Source organism: Eurosta solidaginis, chromosome 1, assembly GCF_040869045.1.
Source record: "Eurosta solidaginis isolate ZX-2024a chromosome 1, ASM4086904v1, whole genome shotgun sequence".
Classification (NCBI taxonomy): Eukaryota; Metazoa; Arthropoda; class Insecta; order Diptera; family Tephritidae; genus Eurosta; species Eurosta solidaginis.
Window position 1 is genome coordinate 26219499 of NC_090319.1, and position 20049 is coordinate 26239547.

A 20049-nucleotide genomic window follows, 5' to 3' on the forward strand; every position below is an offset into this window, starting at 1 on the left:
CGAGACAAAAAATTTATAGTTTTACAAATTTTTTTTTATGAGATTCTGCGCTAAAATAAGACTGAAGTTAGCGAAACCAATCGACGAGAGGTTGGCGGAATAATATGAAAATTTTACATAATGAGTAGATAATTAAGTGCAAATTAACTGCGAGAAAAAAATTATAGCTTTACAAATTTTTTTATGACATTCTGCGCTAAAATAAGACTGAAGTTAGCGAAACCAATCGGCGAAAGGTTTACGGAATAAGTTGAAAATTTTACATAATGAGTACCTAATTTAGTGCAAATTAACTGCGAGACAAAAAATTTATAGTTTTACAAATTTTTTTTTTTATGAGATTCTGCGCTAAAATAAGACTGAAGTTAGCGAAACCAATCGACGAGAGGTTGGCGGAATAATATGAAAATTTTACATAATGAGTAGCTAATTAAGTGCAAATTAACTGCGAGAAAAAAATTATAGCTTTACAAATTTTTTTATGACATTCTGCGCTAAAATAAGACTGAAGTTAGCGCAACCAATCGGCGAAATTTTGGCGGAATAAGCTGAAATTTTTACATAATGAGTACCTAATTTATTGCAAATTAACTGCGAGAAAAAAAATTATAGCTTTACAAATTTTTTTATAACATTCTGCGCTAAAATAAGACTGAAGTTAGCGAAACCAATCGGCGAAAGGTTGACGGAATAAGTTGAAAATTTTACATAATGATTACCTAATTTAGTGCAAATTAACTGCGAGACAAAAAATTTATAGTTTAACAAATTTTTTTTTTATGAGATTCTGCGCTAAAATAAGACTGAAGTTAGCGAAACCAATCGGCAAAAAGTTAGCGGAATAAGTTGAAAATTTTACATAATGAGTACCTAATTTAGTGCAAATTAACTGCGAGAAAAAAATTATAGTTTTGCAAATTTTTTTTATGACATTCTGCGCTAAAATAAGACTGAAGTTATCGAAACCAATCGGCAAAAGTTTGGCCGAATAAGATGAAAATTTTGTATAATGAGTACGTAATTTAGTGCAAATTAACTGCGAGAAAAAAAATTATTGTTGAAATATGATACATAAAATAGCAACCCTAAATTTGTAACAATGCGTATGTCAGATAATCTCACTCTTTTATTGTTTTTGACACTTTGAGTCTCTTATTAAACATTGAACAGTACACTCGTGTTTTTACTTATTGATCTTTGGGAAACACCTCAACATAACTTTTAACAGGTTATGGGCCCAGTAAGCGCATGTTCAATTGAAAGTTAAAAAGTATATTTTTCGTAAAATGAGTTCGATGTACCAGATCGAGAAGCTGGACGATAAGAATTATGATTCTTGGTCCGTTCAGATGCGCAGTGTGTTGGTGCATTCTGAGCTATGGAAAATAACTTCAGGGGAGTCCAAAAGAGACGACACAGGTGATGCTGACGAAGTGGCAAAGTGGATTGCTCGCGACGAGAAGGCTTTGGCCATGGTCACATTAAGCGTGAAGCCAACGCAACTGAATTATTTGCGGCATTGCAAAACGTCGGAAGAAGCGTGGAAAAAACTTAAAGAAGTTTATCAGCCAAGTGGTCCGGTAAGAAAAGTTTCACTTTATAAAAAGTTATTGAGCCTAAAAATGTCAGAGGGTGAAAACGTTGCGGCGTATTTGAATGTGTTCACCACAATTATGGACAAACTAGCTGAAGTGGGCATAGAGCTAAATCAAGAGCTGGTTGCCATTATATTATTATCTAGTTTGCCAAAAGAATTCGAGAATTTTGTCATTGCGATGGAAACGAGGGACAATCTTCCAGCGGCTGACGTGCTAAAATTGAAGCTTCTAGAAGAAGGCGAGCGTCGTGGTAGCATGCATGAACATACAGCTAACGAATTTAGTGGACAGCAAGCGTTTGCAGCGAAGTCGACGTCTAGCGGCAACAGAGAGAAGAAAAAAGGCAATTACAACAATGTTACTTGCTATCGTTGTGGAAAAAAGGGCCATATAAAAAGCAATTGTTCGGCGAAATTAAACAAATCTACGAAAGAAAACGATTCAGCTAAACAGCAACAACAAAGCTCCTTCACTGTTTTGGGTGCAACAGATTGCGAAACATTCGACAGAGGAAAGTGGTGTTTAGATAGCGGTGCGACAGCGCATATGTGTTGCGACCGAAAATTTTTCTCGAACTTTGTGAATCATACAGAGTGGATCGCAATGGCCGGTGACAACAGCATTCGTGCAGAAGGTAAAGGTGATGTCAAAATACAAACGGACATGTATGTTGTGACACTAAAAGACGTTTTGTTCGTGCCTGGTATGAGAGGCAATTTTATATCAGTTGTTCGTGCAGTCGAGATGGGCTGCGCAGTAGTTTTTGGCAGCGAATTTGCAACAATTAAGAAAAACGGCGCCGATATTTTGCGTGTAAAAAGAACAAAGCATTTGTTTATGCTGAGTAATGAGAAAAGTGGTTGTTTTGGTGCTATTCAAAGTGACGCAGTAATGTGGCATAATAGATTTGGCCACATAAATTATGCGAGTTTGAAAGAAATGTCAAACAAGTGCATTGTAAATTGTTTAGAAAATGTAGATTTTTCTGTGAAGCCATCGTGTCAAACGTGTATGCTTAGCAAAATACACACACAACCATTTCCAAGTGCAGCAGAAAACAAATCAAAGAATTTGTTAAAATTGATACATACGGATGTATGTGGGCCATTTGAAACAACTTCACTTGGTGGTGCGAAGTATTTTTTACTATTTATTGACGACATGTCAAGGCGAGTTTTTGTTTACTTCTTAAAATCAAAAGATGAAGTTTTTGATAAATTTGTATCGTTTTGCTCAATGGTAGAGCGACAAACTGGCAGAAAAGTGAATGCAGTTCGTAGTGGCAATGGACGTGAGTACGTCAACAAATCATTTAATGAATATTTTGATAAGCATGGCATAGTGCGGCAATTAACAGTTCCCTACACTCCTCAGCAAAATGGAGTGGCTGAGAGGGCAAACCGCACGTTGGTTGAAATGGCCAGGTGTTTATTGGCACATTCGGGTATGTGTGCGGCGCTATGGGCAGAGGCAGTGGCAACTGCCGTGTATTTGCGGAATCGATTGCCAACTAAGGCATTAAATAATATGACACCATATGAAGCATGGTGTGGTAAGAAACCTACAATAAAACATTTGCGAGTATTTGGCTCTACGGCAGTGGCATTAGATAAAACGCAGCGTAGCAAATTTAAAGTGAAGGGTAAACAATACAAAATGGTTGGTTACTCAATGGTTTCAAAAGCGTATAGATTATACGATCCTGATGTTAGACAGGTGGTTGAAAAACGCGACGTATTATTTGATGAATGCCATAGCGTGGAAGCGTGTAACGACGAACAAATAACATTCGATTTTTTTGATAACCATCAGGTTCAAGCTGACACTGGTACTGCTGGTGATGTAGATTCTGATAAAGAAATCTGTAGCGATGATAATAAAGAAATCTGTAGCGATGATAATGCAAGCGATATGTATGCGAGTGCTGAAGAAGAAGTTGAGCACATTGGGCGTGGTAGACCTAAGCTCGTGCGTAATGGTAAACGAGGTCGTCCACGAAAAGTATTTAATGTTTTAAATGCTATGAGTACTAAGGAGGTGCTTGTTCCTCAAACATACGAGGAGGCAATTAGTAGCGATGAAGTTGATTTATGGAAGGCCGCCATGAAAAAAGAACACGATTCGTTGGTTGGAAATAATACATGGTCTTTGGTAGACTTACCAAAGGGCCAGTCAATCGTAGGGTGCAAGTGGGTATATACCCTAAAGCGCAACGAACATGGTGGCATTGAGCGGTATAAGGCACGGTTGGTGGCAAAGGGGTGTTCACAGAAATATGGAGTGAATTACTCGGACACTTTTTCTCCAGTATGTCGGTTTGAGACCATACGGTTGGTATTGGCATTAGCAGCAGAGATGAAACTACATGTACACCAGATGGATGTATGCACAGCATATTTAAACAGCGAACTAGATGATGTCGTATACATGAAACAACCACAAGGTTACCGTGATGAAAGTCAACCAACAAAAGTCTTAAGGTTGAACAAGGCCATATACGGTTTGAAGCAGTCTGGAAGAGCTTGGAATTTCAAGTTAGATGAAGCGTTGAGAAGTTTAGGTTTCAGTCAGTGCGAGAGCGAACGCTGTTTGTATAAACAAGATATAGAAGGTAACCTTTGCTTAATCCTTGTTTATGTTGATGATCTGCTTCTAGCATGCCAATCGAAGGAAATCATGACTAGGGTCAAGGCGAATATATGTGATATTTTTGAATGCATTGACAAGGGTCCCCTTCATATGTTTTTGGGTATGCAGATTGAGCGTGAAGGTGAACTAGGTGATATCACCATTGTTCAATCCCAATATATCAAAGATTTATTGACGCAGCATTGTATGGAAGTATGTAGGTCAGCATCGACACCATTAGATGCTGGTTACAAAGTAGCGTGTGATGATGAACGTTGTACTAGGGTTGATCAGACATTATACCAATCTACGATTGGGGCGCTGATGTGGCTGGCACTTTCGACAAGACCGGATATATTCCATTCGGTAGCCAAGTTGGCACAGCGAAACAAAGATCCACATAGCGAACATTTGGCGGGCATAAAGCACATTTTAAGATACCTAGCATCAACCAAAAATATGAAGTTGCGATATAGAGCATGCGGTCAAGGGTTGAAGGGTTACGCAGATGCCGATTGGGGCGCCAACAGAATTGATCGAAGATCATACACCGGCTACGTGTTTTTCCTTGCAGGAGGGGCGATTTCCTGGAAGTCAGAAAAACAGGATTGTGTAGCCTTAAGCAGTACCGAGGCCGAATACATGGCCATGTCATCGGCAGCAAAAGAAGCACTACATTTAAGACGTATTATAATTGAGATTGGATGTGGTAACGGTCAAACTCCAACGATATTGTACGGGGATAACATTAGTGCTCAACATTTGGCAAAGAATCCAGTGCATCATGCTAGATCGAAGCACATTGATATCAGATATCATTTTATTAGAGAGATTGTTGAGAAAGGTGAAATAAAGTTAGAATATGTATCAACTAATAACATGATAGCTGATATTTTAACAAAAAATTTGTCGAAGAAGAAACATACAGATTTAATGAAATTGTTAAGTTTAGAAGAATAACATTCGCATTGAGGAGGGGTGTTGAAATATGATACATAAAATAGCAACCCTAAATTTGTAACAATGCGTATGTCAGATAATCTCACTCTTTTATTGTTTTTGACACTTTGAGTCTCTTATTAAACGTTGAACAGTACACTCGTGTTTTTACTTATTGATCTTTGGGAAACACCTCAACATAACTTTTAACAGTTGCGACCGAAAATTGTTCTCGAACTTTGTGAATCATACAGAGTGGGTCGCATTGGCCGGTGACAACAGCATTCGTGCAGAAGGTAAAGGCGATGTCAAAATACAAACGGACATGTATGTTGTGACACTAAAAGACGTTTTGTTCGTGCCTGGTATGAGAGGCAATTTTATATCAGTCGGTCGTGCAGTCGAGATGGGCTGCGCAGTAGTTTTTGGCAGCGAAATTGCAAAAATTAAGAAAAACGGCGCCGATATTTTGCGTGTAAAAAGAACAAAGCATTTGTTTATGCTGAGTAATGAGAAAAGTGGTTGTTTTGGTGCTATTCAAAGTGACGCAGTAATGTGGCATAATAGATTTGGCCACATAAATTATGCGAGTTTGAAAGAAATGTCAAACAAGTGCATTGTAAATAGTTTAGAAAATGTAGATTTTTCTGTGAAGCCATCGTGTCAAACGTGTATGCTTAGCAAAATACACATACAACCATTACCAAGTGCAGCAGAAAATAAATCAAAGAATTTGTTAGAATTGATACATACGGATGTATGTGGGCCATTTGAAACAACTTCACTTGGTGGTGCGAAGTATTTTTTACTATTTATTGACGACATGTCAAGGCGAGTTTTTGTTTACTTCTTAAAATCAAAAGATGAAGTTTTTGATAAATTTGTATCGTTTTGCTCAATGGTAGAGCGACAAACTGGCAGAAAAGTGAAAGCAGTTCGTAGTGACAATGGACGTGAGTACGTCAACAAATCATTTAATGAATATTTTGATAAGCATGGCATAGTGCGGCAATTAACAGTTCCCTACACTCCTCAGCAAAATAGGGTGGCTGAGAGGGCAAACCGCACGTTGGTTGAAATGGCCAGGTGTTTATTGGCACATTCGGGTATGCGTGCGGCGCTATGGGCAGAGGCAGTGGCAACTGCCGTGTATTTGCGGAATCGATTGCCAACTAAGGCATTAAATCAAGTGTCGGCAAAAATGTTGTGTGGATGTATTAGTGAGAGCGCTTTGATCGCAGGAATCAATTAATTCACTGATCATTCTCTTGTTAAACTGCAACGGCTAAGCACGCTATAAATAATCACCCCTATTATGGTTGTCAACGTCAACTGTCGCTTCGTATCAATATCAGCATCACGTCGTATTAATATCAACGTCGCGTCAATACAATTCTGGTATTTACTTCGTCAATGTATTGACGTTGACGTGTTATCGATAATTTCAAAGCAAAACTACGATCCTTATACTTTTGACAATTGTTTATTTACAATTTGTTGTGCATAAAAAGTGTTTAAGTTTTGTTTATAGATTTAAAGATGTTTTTTACGAAAGTTCGAGCTCAAGCGATGAGGAGAGGAAGGAGATGTTGCTCCTCAGAAGAAGAGAAATGCGCCAAAGATCTCAAATATTCGATTTGCCAGATACGAAGTGAGTACCATAACTGCTCATTGCAATTTCTATTAGTGCACAAGCGAAAATTACACGCTAAATATAAAGAACTTCTTTCTAAACTCTTGTGAAGATATTAGTGGATGATTAAATTTCCCATTAGTACACCAAAAACGATTCTACATCCTAGAGCGGTGTGTACTAATGGAAAATATAATCGAATTGTTAGATGTTTGCTAAATTGATTCAACCATCTTTCATGTTTATGTTTAATTTATTTCAGATTTGTTGATTATTTTCGGCTAAGCAAAGAAGCTTCCAAATTCGTTCTGGAGAAAATCGTTCCATCAATGAAAGTAGCGAAGCGAACAACAATTATTTCTAATGAAATAAAGTTGGCAACTACGCTAAGGTTCTTGGCACAAGGCTCATACCAAGTTGGTGTTGGAAATGATTTCAACTTGGCCTTATCCCAACCGACCGTGTCCGCAATATTGGCTGAAACACTTGAAGCTCTGGAGAAGGTACTATGCCCCCTGCTTATAAAATTCGAAATGTCCGAGGAGGAGCAGACAGAAGCAAAAAGGCATTTCTTCCAAAAGGCAGGGTTCCCCGGCGTAATAGGTTGTGTAGATGGAACGCACATTAAAATTTCGGCGCCCACTAAGTTGGACCAAAATCTGTATTTTAACAGAAAAGGGTTTTTCAGCTTAAATACAATAATTGTAAGTAGAAATTTTGCCACCAATTGATTTAATTGGTTTTGATAAATTTTACTTATAGATTTGTGATCATAAAATGAAGATAAGGTACTTCGATGCGCGATATGCAGGCTCATCCCACGACTCCCTGATATGGAACATTAGTTCTGCAAAACAGGTGTTACGTGAGCGGTACGATTCTGGAGTGCACAACGCTTGGCTATTAGGTAAAAAAAGCATGATATGTATGTTTATATTGAAGTTAACCAAAAGCAAACAAACATTTACAGGCGATGCAGGCTGCCCTCTGGAACCGTATTTGATGACGCCCTATAGATCATCTTCAGAAGGAAGCGCTGAAGCCATTTTTAACACCAAGCAAGCAAAAACTAGAAACATAATAGAGAGAACTATTGGAGTCCTAAAAAACCGTTTTCGCTGCTTACTAGGAGCGCGTCAGCTACATTATAAGCCGGAAAAAGCAACGCAAATAGCAAACGTTTGTGCTGCTTTACATAATCTTTGTATTGACTTTAATGTAGAGTCATCAAACTACGATTTATCACCCGAAGCTGAAAATGTTCAAGATGGGTTTGAAATTGATGTATCTGACGACTTGCTAAACGTGGAAGCTTCGCAAATACGGCAACAAATTAAAGAAAGCTTTTTGTAATTCGTTTTTGATTGCTTTTATTAAAAAATATAAAATACTTCAGTATTTTGTGCATAAAACAAACATTTTTTGTTCCATTTTTTAAAAATTGATCGTTAAACATTGCTTTCATAGCATTGATTTTTGTAGTCCTCGGGACAATAGGTACAAAGTTTGTATAAAAAAAACGTATAAACTATAAACTACACAAATTCAGTCTCTTTGAGGTCTTCATTGACCGACTATTTCAAATAAAAAAAATTAGTTGAACATAAAACATAAACTAGTTCAGTTCAAATAAAAAAAAATGAATTCAACATAAAACATAAATAAATTCAATGTAAAACTATGTGTACATCTGTTAGTCAGCTTTCTTATTTTTTTTAATTGTTAATATTTCTAGTTCAGCCTCTTTTATTTTTAGTTTAATCTTTTTTAGCCTCATTTCTGTTTGGTACAGATTCTCTTCTCTTTCATCCTGCCTTTCCATTAGCTTTAGTTTTTTTCCCTCTATTTCTAAGAGCTTATCAAATGAGTCAAACTGTATGTTCTCCATTGAATTGATATTGTTCCGCAAGGGTTGTTCCGCAAGGGTTGTGGACATTTGTGTCAGCACACCCTCTTGCATTGCAGTGTGGTTTTGCAACAAATCCTGCCGCTGTCTTTTAGCACGAACACGACTTCTGCTGCTGTGATGAGGTGAATCTGCATTTTGCTCAGCATTTAAATTTTGGTTCTCCGCAGCATTTTAATTAACTGGAGCTCGACTATCTACTACAGAAACACTAGCGGCGGTTGTGTTGAGCCCAGTGGTATCATCGATCTCCATCATTGTAAGATCCACCGAAGGAGCTGGAGAATCTTCTCGTAGCACTTCTGATAGCACTTCTTCAGCATTCATGCAACTTCTACTTTTCGGAACACCTTGAGCCATTCCTTTTGGGTTAAACTGCTTTCCGAATTGAAGAAGGTTGGCAACCTGCTCCTCCAATGGGCTCAGCACCAATTGCCTGTATCTTCCTCCTCCTGTGGCGCGGCACTCCTGCTTGTTTTGCACGAGTTTTCTTTTGACCTTGCATTTCAGATCCCTCCAAACCTTTAAATTTACAAAATGTTAAACCACATAACTTTAAAAATAAGTTGTTTTTTACCTTTTGCCAACCCTCACCATCCCTGAGTGGTGGACCGGGAGCATTGACTGCAATTGCAATATCCTGCCATTACGCCTTAAAATTATTGGGAACTGTCCCTTTGGAAAATCCTTTAGCAAGCGCAGGATTTTTTTCTAATTCTAAAACAAACTGCGCAAATTGATTGCTGTTTGTTATTTTCATTTTGTTATCCATTTTCCCAAATTAAATAAAAGCTAAACAAATAAAGTGTGTAAAAAGGTATAATTCAAAATTATTTTACCAAATTTTTACAGCAGAATATTTAATTGAGCGCTTGTCGTCACCAAAAACTGTGTTGACAGATTTTGTGTTGACACGCGTCAATAGAATATCAATATTGTTGTAGTCAATACCAAAAAATCATCAACAGCTGTCAATAGTTATCGACATTGACAACGCCGATACCATTTCATGAGCGTCGACACTATTTTTGACAATATTGACTTGATATTGACAACCGTAATAGGGGTGAATAAGTTATTGATGCGCACAATGGCAAGCGAATATTTTATGTTGAACAACGCCTTTGGGCAAATTCAATGCCCGGATCAAATCTACAGATACAGGATGCTGCTTAATAGGAATTTCAAAAAGACCAGGGGGGCTACTCTGTATTGCGATTCGAAAACGAATTCGATGCGATTGTCAAATCCGAGTCGATAAGCAAATGGTACTCTGTATTGCTATAGCATTGCTAACAGTGTTGCCTTTTTGCTGTTTGCGTATTTTCCTGTGTGGGTTGGCATTACTGCTAGAAGATGTCAAAGAATGTAAGAACAAAACAAATAAAGTAAAAAAATAAACAATTGTAGGAACGCGTTCAATTCGGCTTGTGTTTTAAATTAATAGTTGCAATAAAGATTTAAAAGTTTATAAAATGGATTCAGTGGCACTGTGGGATGACACAAACGAGGAGCGCATTGAAAGACGAATTATTCGTGATAGCTCCAATATAATGAACCTTAGTGATAAGAGGTATGCAAAATCTATGAATTTGTAAGTTTGCGACCTATAGAAAGTTTATTTTTTGTGTTTAGTTTTGTTAAAAATTTCCGCCTGAATAAGGATGCATTTTTATATGTGCTAGATAGCATAAACGGCGAACTCAAGAGCCCAAAAAGGTCAACCGCAGTTCCAAACATTTTAAAGTTGTCGAGCACATTGAAGTTTCTTGGCCAGGGGGCCTATCAACACTTGATTGGTCAAGATCGCCACACGGGTATGGCCCAGCAAACGTTTTCCCGTTGCATGTTCGAGGTGTGTAGCGCCATTGAAAAAGTGCTATGTAAAAAACATATAGAGTTTCCATTGTCTGAAGCGGAAAAGAATGAAGCAAATAGAAGTTTCTATTCGGCTTGCGGAATTCCAGGAGTGATTGGTGCGGTCGATGGAACTCACATTCAATTGGTACGACCGGCTCGAGACGAGCATTTATATTTTAACCCTAAGCTCAAACATAGCATTAATGCAATGGTGGTAAGAGTGATGCATTATTTATAAATACACATTTAAATGCAACTACATATTTATGTATTTATATATTTTAGATTTGTGACCACAAAATGCGCATAAGGGCAGTAGATGGAAGGTTTGGAGGTGCTTCGCATGATTCCCACGTCTGGAGCCTATCTTCAGAGCGTGCTTGCTTAAAGGCGAATTTTGAAAATGGAGACAGAGGAGTGAGAATTCTTGGTAAGATTAACATACTTTAGGTATTTCGCCTGAGGATTTGCTTCCCAGTTTTTCTAACCACATACTTATGTTACTTTATTATAGGAGATTCTGGATATCCCCTCGAGCCATGGCTGCTAACACCATACAGAAACGCAGCAGAGAACTCTGACGAAATTTTTTTTAATGATAAGTTTGGCAAAGGAAGATCGTTAATCGAACGAACTTTTGGAGTATTAAAAGGCAGGTTTAGATGCCTCTTAGCTGCAAGAGAGTTGCATTATACACCCGAAAAAGTGGTTAAAATTCTAAACGTATGCTGTGCTTTGCATAATATTTTTCATTCTATACAAACTGGAAGATCCTTCAAACATTGTTTTCGAGCGAAATGACCCTTCAAGTGCCAATGTCGATGCACAGGAAAGCCGAAATTTATCAAATATCGCCAAAAACATTAGGGAACAAATTAAAAATAATATGGTTAACTCGAGAAACCCAAACTAAAGAAATAAAATATATGAATTGCTCAATTATTTTTGTTCATGTATTTTGAAATAGTTTTTACATACACATATGTATACAAATGTATGTGAATTTAAACATGTTTGATGTAAAAAAATGAATACAAAACATAAAAATATTAAATTAAAATAAATTCGCACATGTTCACATATACACTTATGGCATTAAAAGGTACATTTTTTTTTTTAATTTTTTAATTTTAATTTTTTAATGTAAATGCATACATATATGTATGTATGGTTCAAATTAAAAGGTACAATATTTTTCACTTTTTAATGTAATATATATATGTAAATATATTTAGTTAAATTAAACATAAAAGCATTCAATTAAATCAAAATTAAATTCACTTCAATAAATTTACGTCATTAAATTAAATAAAGCGTACCGACTTTTTCTTTCAACAATGTACACATTATCACATACGTTTATACACTCTTACAGTCTCTTATATTCATTTGGTTAATTATTTGGTAATTAATATTAAATTTAGCATCATGTTTGTAAAATCACATATTTTTTTATAAATAGGTACGGTCTTATTAGTATATATACATAGTGAAACAACACCTCTTTTGGTTTACTGTGCCTGTCGCTTTGAGCTAGAGATCAACGCGTTGGTACTTGCTTCAACAGCTAGGACCTCCTTTTGTAGTTCTAGTTTGGTTAGCTTCATCTTAATTTTTTTATTGTCTGCTGTTTGCTGGTAAAGGAACCTTTCTCTCTCCAGCTTTAGTCGGCATTCTTGTAGCTCTCGTTTTTTTTTCATTTCGCTGTAAATGTTTATCAAGTTCGAGTTTATTTCGTTCAGCAAATTTGTTGAACGCTTGTGGTACTCGATTTGATTCGACACTTGATGTTCCAACAGACTTTGCTTTCTGCGCGGAGTTTTGGCCGTGTTCGAACAAGTGGGAAGCTCTTCTTGCTCGCTTTCTTCTGAGCCTGTATGTTCATTATCTGAGCACGAGTTCCCCGACCCGGCGGAACTGTCTGCTCGTGCTACCGGACTCCCACGTTGTACCACCGGACTCCCACGTTGTACCACCGGACTCCAACGTTGTACCACCGGACTCCAACGTTGTACCACCGGACTCCCACGTCGTACCACCGGACTCTCACGTCGCGCCACCGGTCTCTCCCTCGGTTGTATTGAAGCCGACTTTGGCTTAGCACCAAACCTCGAGGTGCTAATGGTTCCGCTCATGGACTTATCTGCACTCAATAGCTTGCTTACTTCTTCTTCTAGGTGTGTTAACGGCACAAACCCCGACGGACCCCCACCAGTTCCGGAAACGCTTATCTTATTGCGTCGCATTTTTGATTTTAGATGCACTTTGTAATCAGCCCACACCTAAAATTTTTTGTATTTAACTATGTACATAAATAGCTACCGAGAAGTACTTACTTTTTTCCAACCAGCAACATCGCGTGATGGTGGACCAACTGCATTTAGCTTTGATGTTACCCTCTTCCACAAATTTGAGGCAGCATTTCGACCATTCGCGGACTTTAGTAATCCCTTCGACAAGTCGGGATGCGCCTTCATGAAATCCACGAGCACTTCGAATTGCTTTTGTTGCGTGTGCTTCATTTTAGATTTTTCCCTAAAAAACATTAACAACACTATTTATTAAGTGTTTAAATAAACATAAAAAATAAAACAGCACACAGTTTTTGGTAAAAACTTACATTTTTTTGCCGCGCGACTGAGTTTTGTTGTAGGAAGAGAGATTCGAATTTACAGAGCAATTGACATTCGCTTTCGCGATACAGAGTGTACGCAATTCGAAAGGGAAAAATGAATGCGAAAGGGAAAAAGCAAATCCGAAAATGTCAAATGTCAGTTGCGATAGTTGAGTTACAGAGTGTCGATAAGGCAAATGCGAAAAAATTTCCATTCGCATCGCAATACAGAGTAGCCCCACTGCTTTTTGATCAATTTTTATAAAGGTAGTCCTTAAATGTTTTTTATTATCTTTTACTTACTACTTTAAATTCCACTTGCATATACAAATAGATCCCTATAATTTTCCTAATAAATACATACGTTTTTTACTATTACTATTAATATTTACAAATTTAAGACTGACACCTGATTGTACTAGAAATAAATGGGCAACAAAACTATATATGGGGTATTCCATGGGATGGAATACCCCATATACACTAAAAAATTAAGAATTTTGATGAAAATCCACCGAATTTTTAGTATTATTTTCAAATAAAATTTACAGTTTCTCTATTGGATCCTGTTGCATTTTTTCGTATTAAATTAATTCATATTAATAAAATGTATTTACGTAAATACTTGCATATATTTTTCGCTGCACAACTAGCGATACCAACACTCGATGTTGACACGCCAATTGCTCATTGCAGACTGAACCATTCACTAAACAAAGAGCGCAGGCTATCTGTGTGAGTTGCTCACAATCTTAAGATGTATGAAACGCCGATGTCTGCATTAAATAATATGACACCATATGAAGCATGGTGTGGTAAGAAACCTACAATAAAACATTTGCGAGTATTTGGCTCTACGGCAGTGGCATTAGATAAAACGCAGCGTAGCAAATTTAAAGTGAAGGGTAAACAATACAAAATGGTTGGTTACTCAATGGTTTCAACGCGTATAGACTATACGATCCTGATGTTAGACAGGTAGTTGAAAAACGTGACGTATTATTTGATGAATGCCATAGCGTGGAAGCATGTAACGACGAACAAATAACATTCGATTTTTTTGATAGCAATCAGGTTCACGCCGACACTGGTACTGCTGGTGATGTAGATTCTGATAAAGAAATCTGTAGCGATGATAATAAAGAAATCTGTAGCGATGATAATGCAAGCGATATGTATGCGAGTGCTGAAGAAGAAGTTGAGCACATTGGGCGTGGTAGACCTAAGCTCGTGCGTAATGGTAAACGAGGTCGTCCACGAAAAGTATTTAATGTTTTAAATGCTATGAGCACTAAGGAGGTGCTTGTTCCTCAAACATACGAGGTGGCAATTAGTAGCGATGAAGTTGATTTATGGAAGGCCGCCATGAAAAAAGAACACGATTCGTTGGTTGGAAATAATACACGGTCTTTGGTAGACTTACCAAAGGGCCAGTCAATAGTAGGGTGCAAGTGGGTATATACCCTAAAGCGCAACGAACATGGTGACATTGAGCGGTATAAGGCACGGTTGGTGGCAAAGGAGTGTTCACAGAAGTATGGAGTGAATTACTCGGACACTTTTTCTCCAGTATGTCGGTTTGAGACCATACGATTGGTATTGGCATTAGCAGCAGAGATGAAACTGCATGTACACCAGATGGATGTATGCACAGCATATTTAAACAGCGAACTACACTCTTAAAAAAAAGCATGTAAATCTACACACATTAAGCCAGCAAAAAAGTTGCCTCGCTTAATTATTGCAAATTTACACACATTGTATATCTACTATCAGACTATGTAAAGCCCTTACTAAATACATGCGTAAAAACTACCATTCAAAATGCGTAAAATATACAACGGTTTTAGTGAACTTACTTATCATATGCGCAATGCCAAATACACCTTAGCCCCTGTAACCCACTTCCCACCTTTTTGAAAATATTTGATTGTATTTTCAGCTAATAACATGTATATGTTTAAATGCATTTATATTTTTTAAAAAACAGGTATTATAAAATACTTATTTTGCTTGATCCTGGGTGTTTAATTATAAATATATACATTGAATAATTTTCTTCCGATCAGTATGACATATGTGGAGATTAAGTTTCCTTTAAGCTATTCTGATCTACAACGAAATAGATCAGAATAACTTAAAGGAAACTTAATCTACACATAAACATATACATTTTATGTAGTTGCTATACGAATAAGATTTTGATATTTTAATAAAATTAATTTTCAGTCAGAATTCAGTTCAGTTCATACAGGCACTTTAATTGAATTAATATATACTATATTATCCTAAATTAATACAGGCAGTGAGTAACACCCAAAATGGCCCACATTAAAATAGCAATTTTCAGGAAGACTTCTTTTAAATAATTTCGGCAATTTTGTACTAAAGTCCTTAGCTTTAATTTGCAGTATTTGTATTGCACTGTTACGTGTACTTTCATAAGAAATTAGCAAAATTATTGAAAAGAAAAATATCTTGCGAAACTTGCAATTTTAAGGTCGTGGCACTCATCGTATGTTTTTATGTATTTAAAAACATTACACGTTACTAATTTTTGAAATAAGATTATTCACTTTTTGCAAACTGTTTATGTTTTGGGGCTGATTCGGATAGTGCTTATAGCAAAATCTAGTCAAAAACTCTAAAGTCTGCGATATTTCTGCTGGGTACATTTTGTTTAAGACAAAGTAATAATTAATTATTACTTTGACAAAATTTATAAAGTCATATTCTCCGTATTCAGCAACGGGTGTTTTCTCAATTATAATGTGAGCCCTTTCAGTTTCTGTAAAAATGCAATAGAATCAAAATTAATTAATTTTTACGTAAAAGGTCGCCGTGTAGAAAGGCCTTATAATAATAAATAGTAATATACATACCTATTATAGCTATGAGAGGCAAATTCGATGGTAGTTTATTTATTATTGTATCCATTGCGATTCTAATCTGGAAATATAATTAAAAGAAGAATTATGTATTGTAACGAATTTAATTGCAAATCCTCTTATTTGCAACCCTCTGCTAAGTTCGTATCGCTAAACTGTTGAATAAATAACTCCAATATTGAATAATTGAAAAATGGCCTTTATTACAGTACTTCACAATAACACTTATACTTTGCAACGAATAGCAAGCTTAATAACCAAACTGATTGATAGCTCAAATGAAACTCTACTATTCAAAATAATTCTGCTATAGCTCGTTAGATAGCGCATAATCGAAATCTCAAATCAAACTAGTAATTCAGGTACTCATTATGTAAATTTTTCAGTTTATTCCGCCAACCTTTCGCCGATTGGTTTCGCTAACTTCAGTCTTTTTTAGCGCAGAATGTCATAAAAAAAATTAGTAAAGATATAAATTTTTTTTCCCGCAGTTAATTTGCAATAAATTAGGTACTCATTATGTAAAATTGTCAACTTATTCCGCCAACCTTTCGTCGATTGGTTTCGCTAACTTCAGTGTTGTTTTAGCGCAGAATATCATAAAAAAGAAATTTGTAAACTATAAATTTTTTTCTCGCAGTTAATTTGCACTTAATTAGCTACTCATTATGTAAAATGTTCAAGTTATTCCGCCAACCTTCCGCCGATTGGTTGCGCTAACTTCAGTCTAATTTTAGCGCAGAATGTCATAAAAAAAAATTTGTAAAGCTATAATTGTTTTTCCTCTCAGTTAATTTGCACTTAATTAGTTACTCGTTTTGAAAAGTTTTCAACTTATTCCTTCAACCTTGCGCTGATTGGTTTCGCTAACTTCAGTCTTATTTTAGAGCAGAATGTCATTAAAAAAAAAAAATTGGTAAAGCTATAAATTTTTTTTTCTCGCAGTTAATTTGCAAGAAATTAGGTACTCATTATGTAAAATTTTCAACTTATTCCGCCAACCTTTCGTCGATTGGTTTCGCTAACTTCAGTGTTGTTTTAGCGCAGAATATCATAAAAAAGAAATTTGTAAACTATACATTTTTTTCTAGAGACAATTTTTATTCAAAACTACGTTTTAATTTTTTTATAACGTTTTATTATAGACATATGTTTGCACGTTAAACTGTATTCAATTGAGTAATATGAGTATAAATCAGCAATTCAGTAAAAAACAACAACGACAGCAACATTTAATACATACATATCTACATCTAAAAAAGTCAAATTGAGCGATTTTACCGTGGTGGTCAATAGTGAGGGACGTGGGTACTTTTAACTATCCGTTTATAATTATCTCGGTTTGTCTCCCGTATTATTGTCCAGCAATAATCTCCCATCATTTCTTCATTCCAAAAACCTTGGTAACATTTTTCAAAAATCATGAGGTCTTGGTGAAACCTTTCACCCTGTTCATCACTTTCAGCACCTAGGTTTGCGGGAAAATTATCCAAATGTGAATGCAAAAAATGCATTTTGAGGACATGTTGCATTTCATAACACTGTAGTTTTTCAACATGGCTTTGACCATCTCTCTATAGTTGGGATCTTTGTTGTTTTCAGGTTAGCCGTTTCAGCAGCTAACTCACCGAATTTTTGCATAATGCGCTCTTCAGTCTTCCCCATTACAGCTGTCAACTCTTTAACTATGGAGTCTCTCAGCTCTTCAAATTCCTTTTTAAGCACATTCGATGATGGTGTGAGGGGGGTTTTAGGGGGAGATGACTGTCCTCTTGCTGGATTTTTCCGCGACATAGCTGTTGGTTTCATAAATTATTTTTTTGTATTATTCAAGTTTATTCGACAATTGGCTGGAACAGGTAAACTGGTACAAACAAATTAACACCACAAACAGTTCGCAGCACACGCGCACACCTACAACACAAACGATGTGGACAATAGTCGAGGTATTTCTGAGGAAATATACAATTATATGAGAGCGCTTAAAAAACACGTCCTACTCAGCCGACATTAGAACGATACATCCTTTACAAAATTTTTCATTAATCCTAATTTGAAGTGAAGTGCTGGCAAAATAACTCGTTCGGGATTTACTAAAGGCGGGTTTGCGATATTGAAGGCACCTGGTTCGTATTCAGCTCTACAATCCTTTACAAAATTTTTCATTAATCCTAATTTGAAGTGAAGTGCTGGCAAAATAACTCGTTCGGGATTTACTAAAGGCGGGTTTGCGATATTGAAGGCACCTGGTTCGTATTCAGCTCTTGGTGGCCAGTTTTCCCGAGTATAATGGATTTCTCTAGCACGGCTGTCCCAAAGACAGAGAAAACAGCAATATTTAGTGAAACCTCCTTGAAGTCCGAGAATTATAACTACAACCTGGGATGTATTTCATATACTATTGTTGTTTAAGCCGATGCTAAACAGTGATATCATGCACATCCATAAATCAATCATTATGTATCTATATAAACGAATCAATAATTGCGTCTACACATATGTACGTATACGAGCAGCGGAGAAGCAACGCACAAACACATGCATATATTTTATCTGAGTTGCTCACAAAGAGGGCAATAATTTGTGCAAGTGCAGTTAATTCGTTACAGTTGGTGTCGGAAGAGGAATTGTTGAATAAATTCTGAAGATTGGGAATACAACTTGGACATGGCAAAGTTGAGTGAATTGAGGATACAGCAACTGAAAAAGGAGTTGGAGCACCGTGGATTGAATACAACCGGCAATAAGATCGAACTTCAAGCACGGCTACGAGAGGTAATGGAGTCGCAAGGAATTGATGTGGACGAGTATGTCTTTTATCCTGATGGGGACAAGACAACAACAAAAATTGAAGAGAAAAACGAAACATCGCAGACAGTTACGAGCACAGACTTGAACATGATTTTGGTTGCAATATCTGCACAAACATCGACAGTAACATCAATGTCGTCGCAAATGGCAGAAATGTCGTCAGAAATAACATCGAAGATTGAAGCACAAGAAACGCGTATGTTAGAAATGTCGACACAGATTACATGGAAGATTGAAGCACAAGAAACGCGTATGTCAGAAATGTCGACACAGATTACATCAAAGATGGAAACACAACTGAAAGAACAAGAGGCACGCATAACAGTACAACTCGAAGCGCAAGAGGTGCGTATATCATCAAAACTCGAAGCGCGTATGGACGAGAAAATAACGCAGTTTGAGGAAAAAATCGAAGCCAAAGTGGATGCTTTGAGAGGTCGTATACAAGAGTTGCAATTAAATCGCTCAGCTGTTTCAGCAAGCAATCCAAAGGTGAAAACACCATCCTTTGACGGTTCTGTTCCTTTACAGGTCTTTAAGCTACAGTTTGAGAAGACCGCAGCAGTGAACAACTGGAATGCTGAAGATAAAGTTGCAGGTCTATTCGTAGCATTGAAGGGGCCAGCAGCCGAAATCCTACAGACGATTCCCGAGCCGAAGGAGAGCGGAACAACTATGAAGCATTGATGGCCGCTGTCGAGAGACGTTTTGGAAGCGAGCATAGAAAACAGATATTCCAAATTGAGTTGCAAAACCGCTACCAAAAAGCAAATGAGACATTGCAGGAGTTTGCGTCAGATATTGAAAGATTGGCTCATCTTGCAAATGCGGACGCACACGTGGAATACACTGAAGGGGTAAAAATTCATAAATGGCATACGAAATGTGGAAACGAAGCGGGCTACATATGCGAATCCAAAACTAACTTTTGCTGAAACGGTATCGCATGCACTGACGCAGGAAACAGCCTCACTTTTGAGTAAGCCAGCGTACAAAGCTCATCGCGTGGAAAGGCCAGACTGGGTAGACGCAATTTTGGAAGCATTGAAGAGTACGCAGCAGAAGAATAATGATGCAGTCAAATGCTTTAAGTGTGGAAAGCCAGGGCATATTGCGCGTTATTGCAACACCAACTCTAACAGTACCAACAATGTGGGTGGTCGTAAACGCAG

At 37.0% G+C, this 20049-nt stretch overlaps 3 protein-coding genes and 1 long non-coding RNA gene across 13 annotated transcripts in view; 2 read left to right on the forward strand and 2 right to left on the reverse strand.

The window, feature by feature from the left end:
• The window catches only part of LOC137250494 (uncharacterized), a 119379-nt gene that overhangs the window by 33386 nt on the left and 65944 nt on the right, over positions 1-20049 (reverse strand). For 8 of the 10 annotated variants that reach the window (XM_067783454.1, XM_067783405.1, XM_067783424.1 and 5 more), the window contains one exon: positions 16061-16127. In XM_067783454.1, the coding sequence (XP_067639555.1) occupies positions 16061-16127 (67 nt within the window). Of the gene's footprint in view, positions 1-15337; positions 15967-16060; positions 16128-20049 lie in introns of those variants that run through there. The other 2 variants (XR_010952999.1, XM_067783460.1) reach the window with 1 other exon arrangement.
• LOC137238928 (uncharacterized) lies at positions 7121-8036 on the forward strand. The gene is made up of 3 exons (XR_010949248.1): positions 7121-7502; positions 7561-7705; positions 7769-8036. It is a non-coding gene; the product is annotated as an uncharacterized lncRNA (long non-coding RNA).
• On the forward strand, positions 9937-11972 carry LOC137238586 (putative nuclease HARBI1). The gene is made up of 5 exons (XM_067763763.1): positions 9937-10277; positions 10340-10778; positions 10850-10994; positions 11079-11287; positions 11940-11972. Exons 1-5 carry the CDS (start codon positions 10180-10182, stop codon positions 11970-11972), a joined length of 924 nt encoding a protein of 307 aa, XP_067619864.1. The 5' UTR covers positions 9937-10179.
• On the reverse strand, positions 11963-13205 carry LOC137238929 (uncharacterized abhydrolase domain-containing protein DDB_G0269086-like). The gene is made up of 3 exons (XM_067763953.1): positions 13185-13205; positions 12901-13099; positions 11963-12846 (listed from the first exon to the last, which is right to left on the reverse strand). Coding segments are annotated over exons 1-3 (972 nt in total). The 5' UTR covers positions 13187-13205; the 3' UTR covers positions 11963-12075.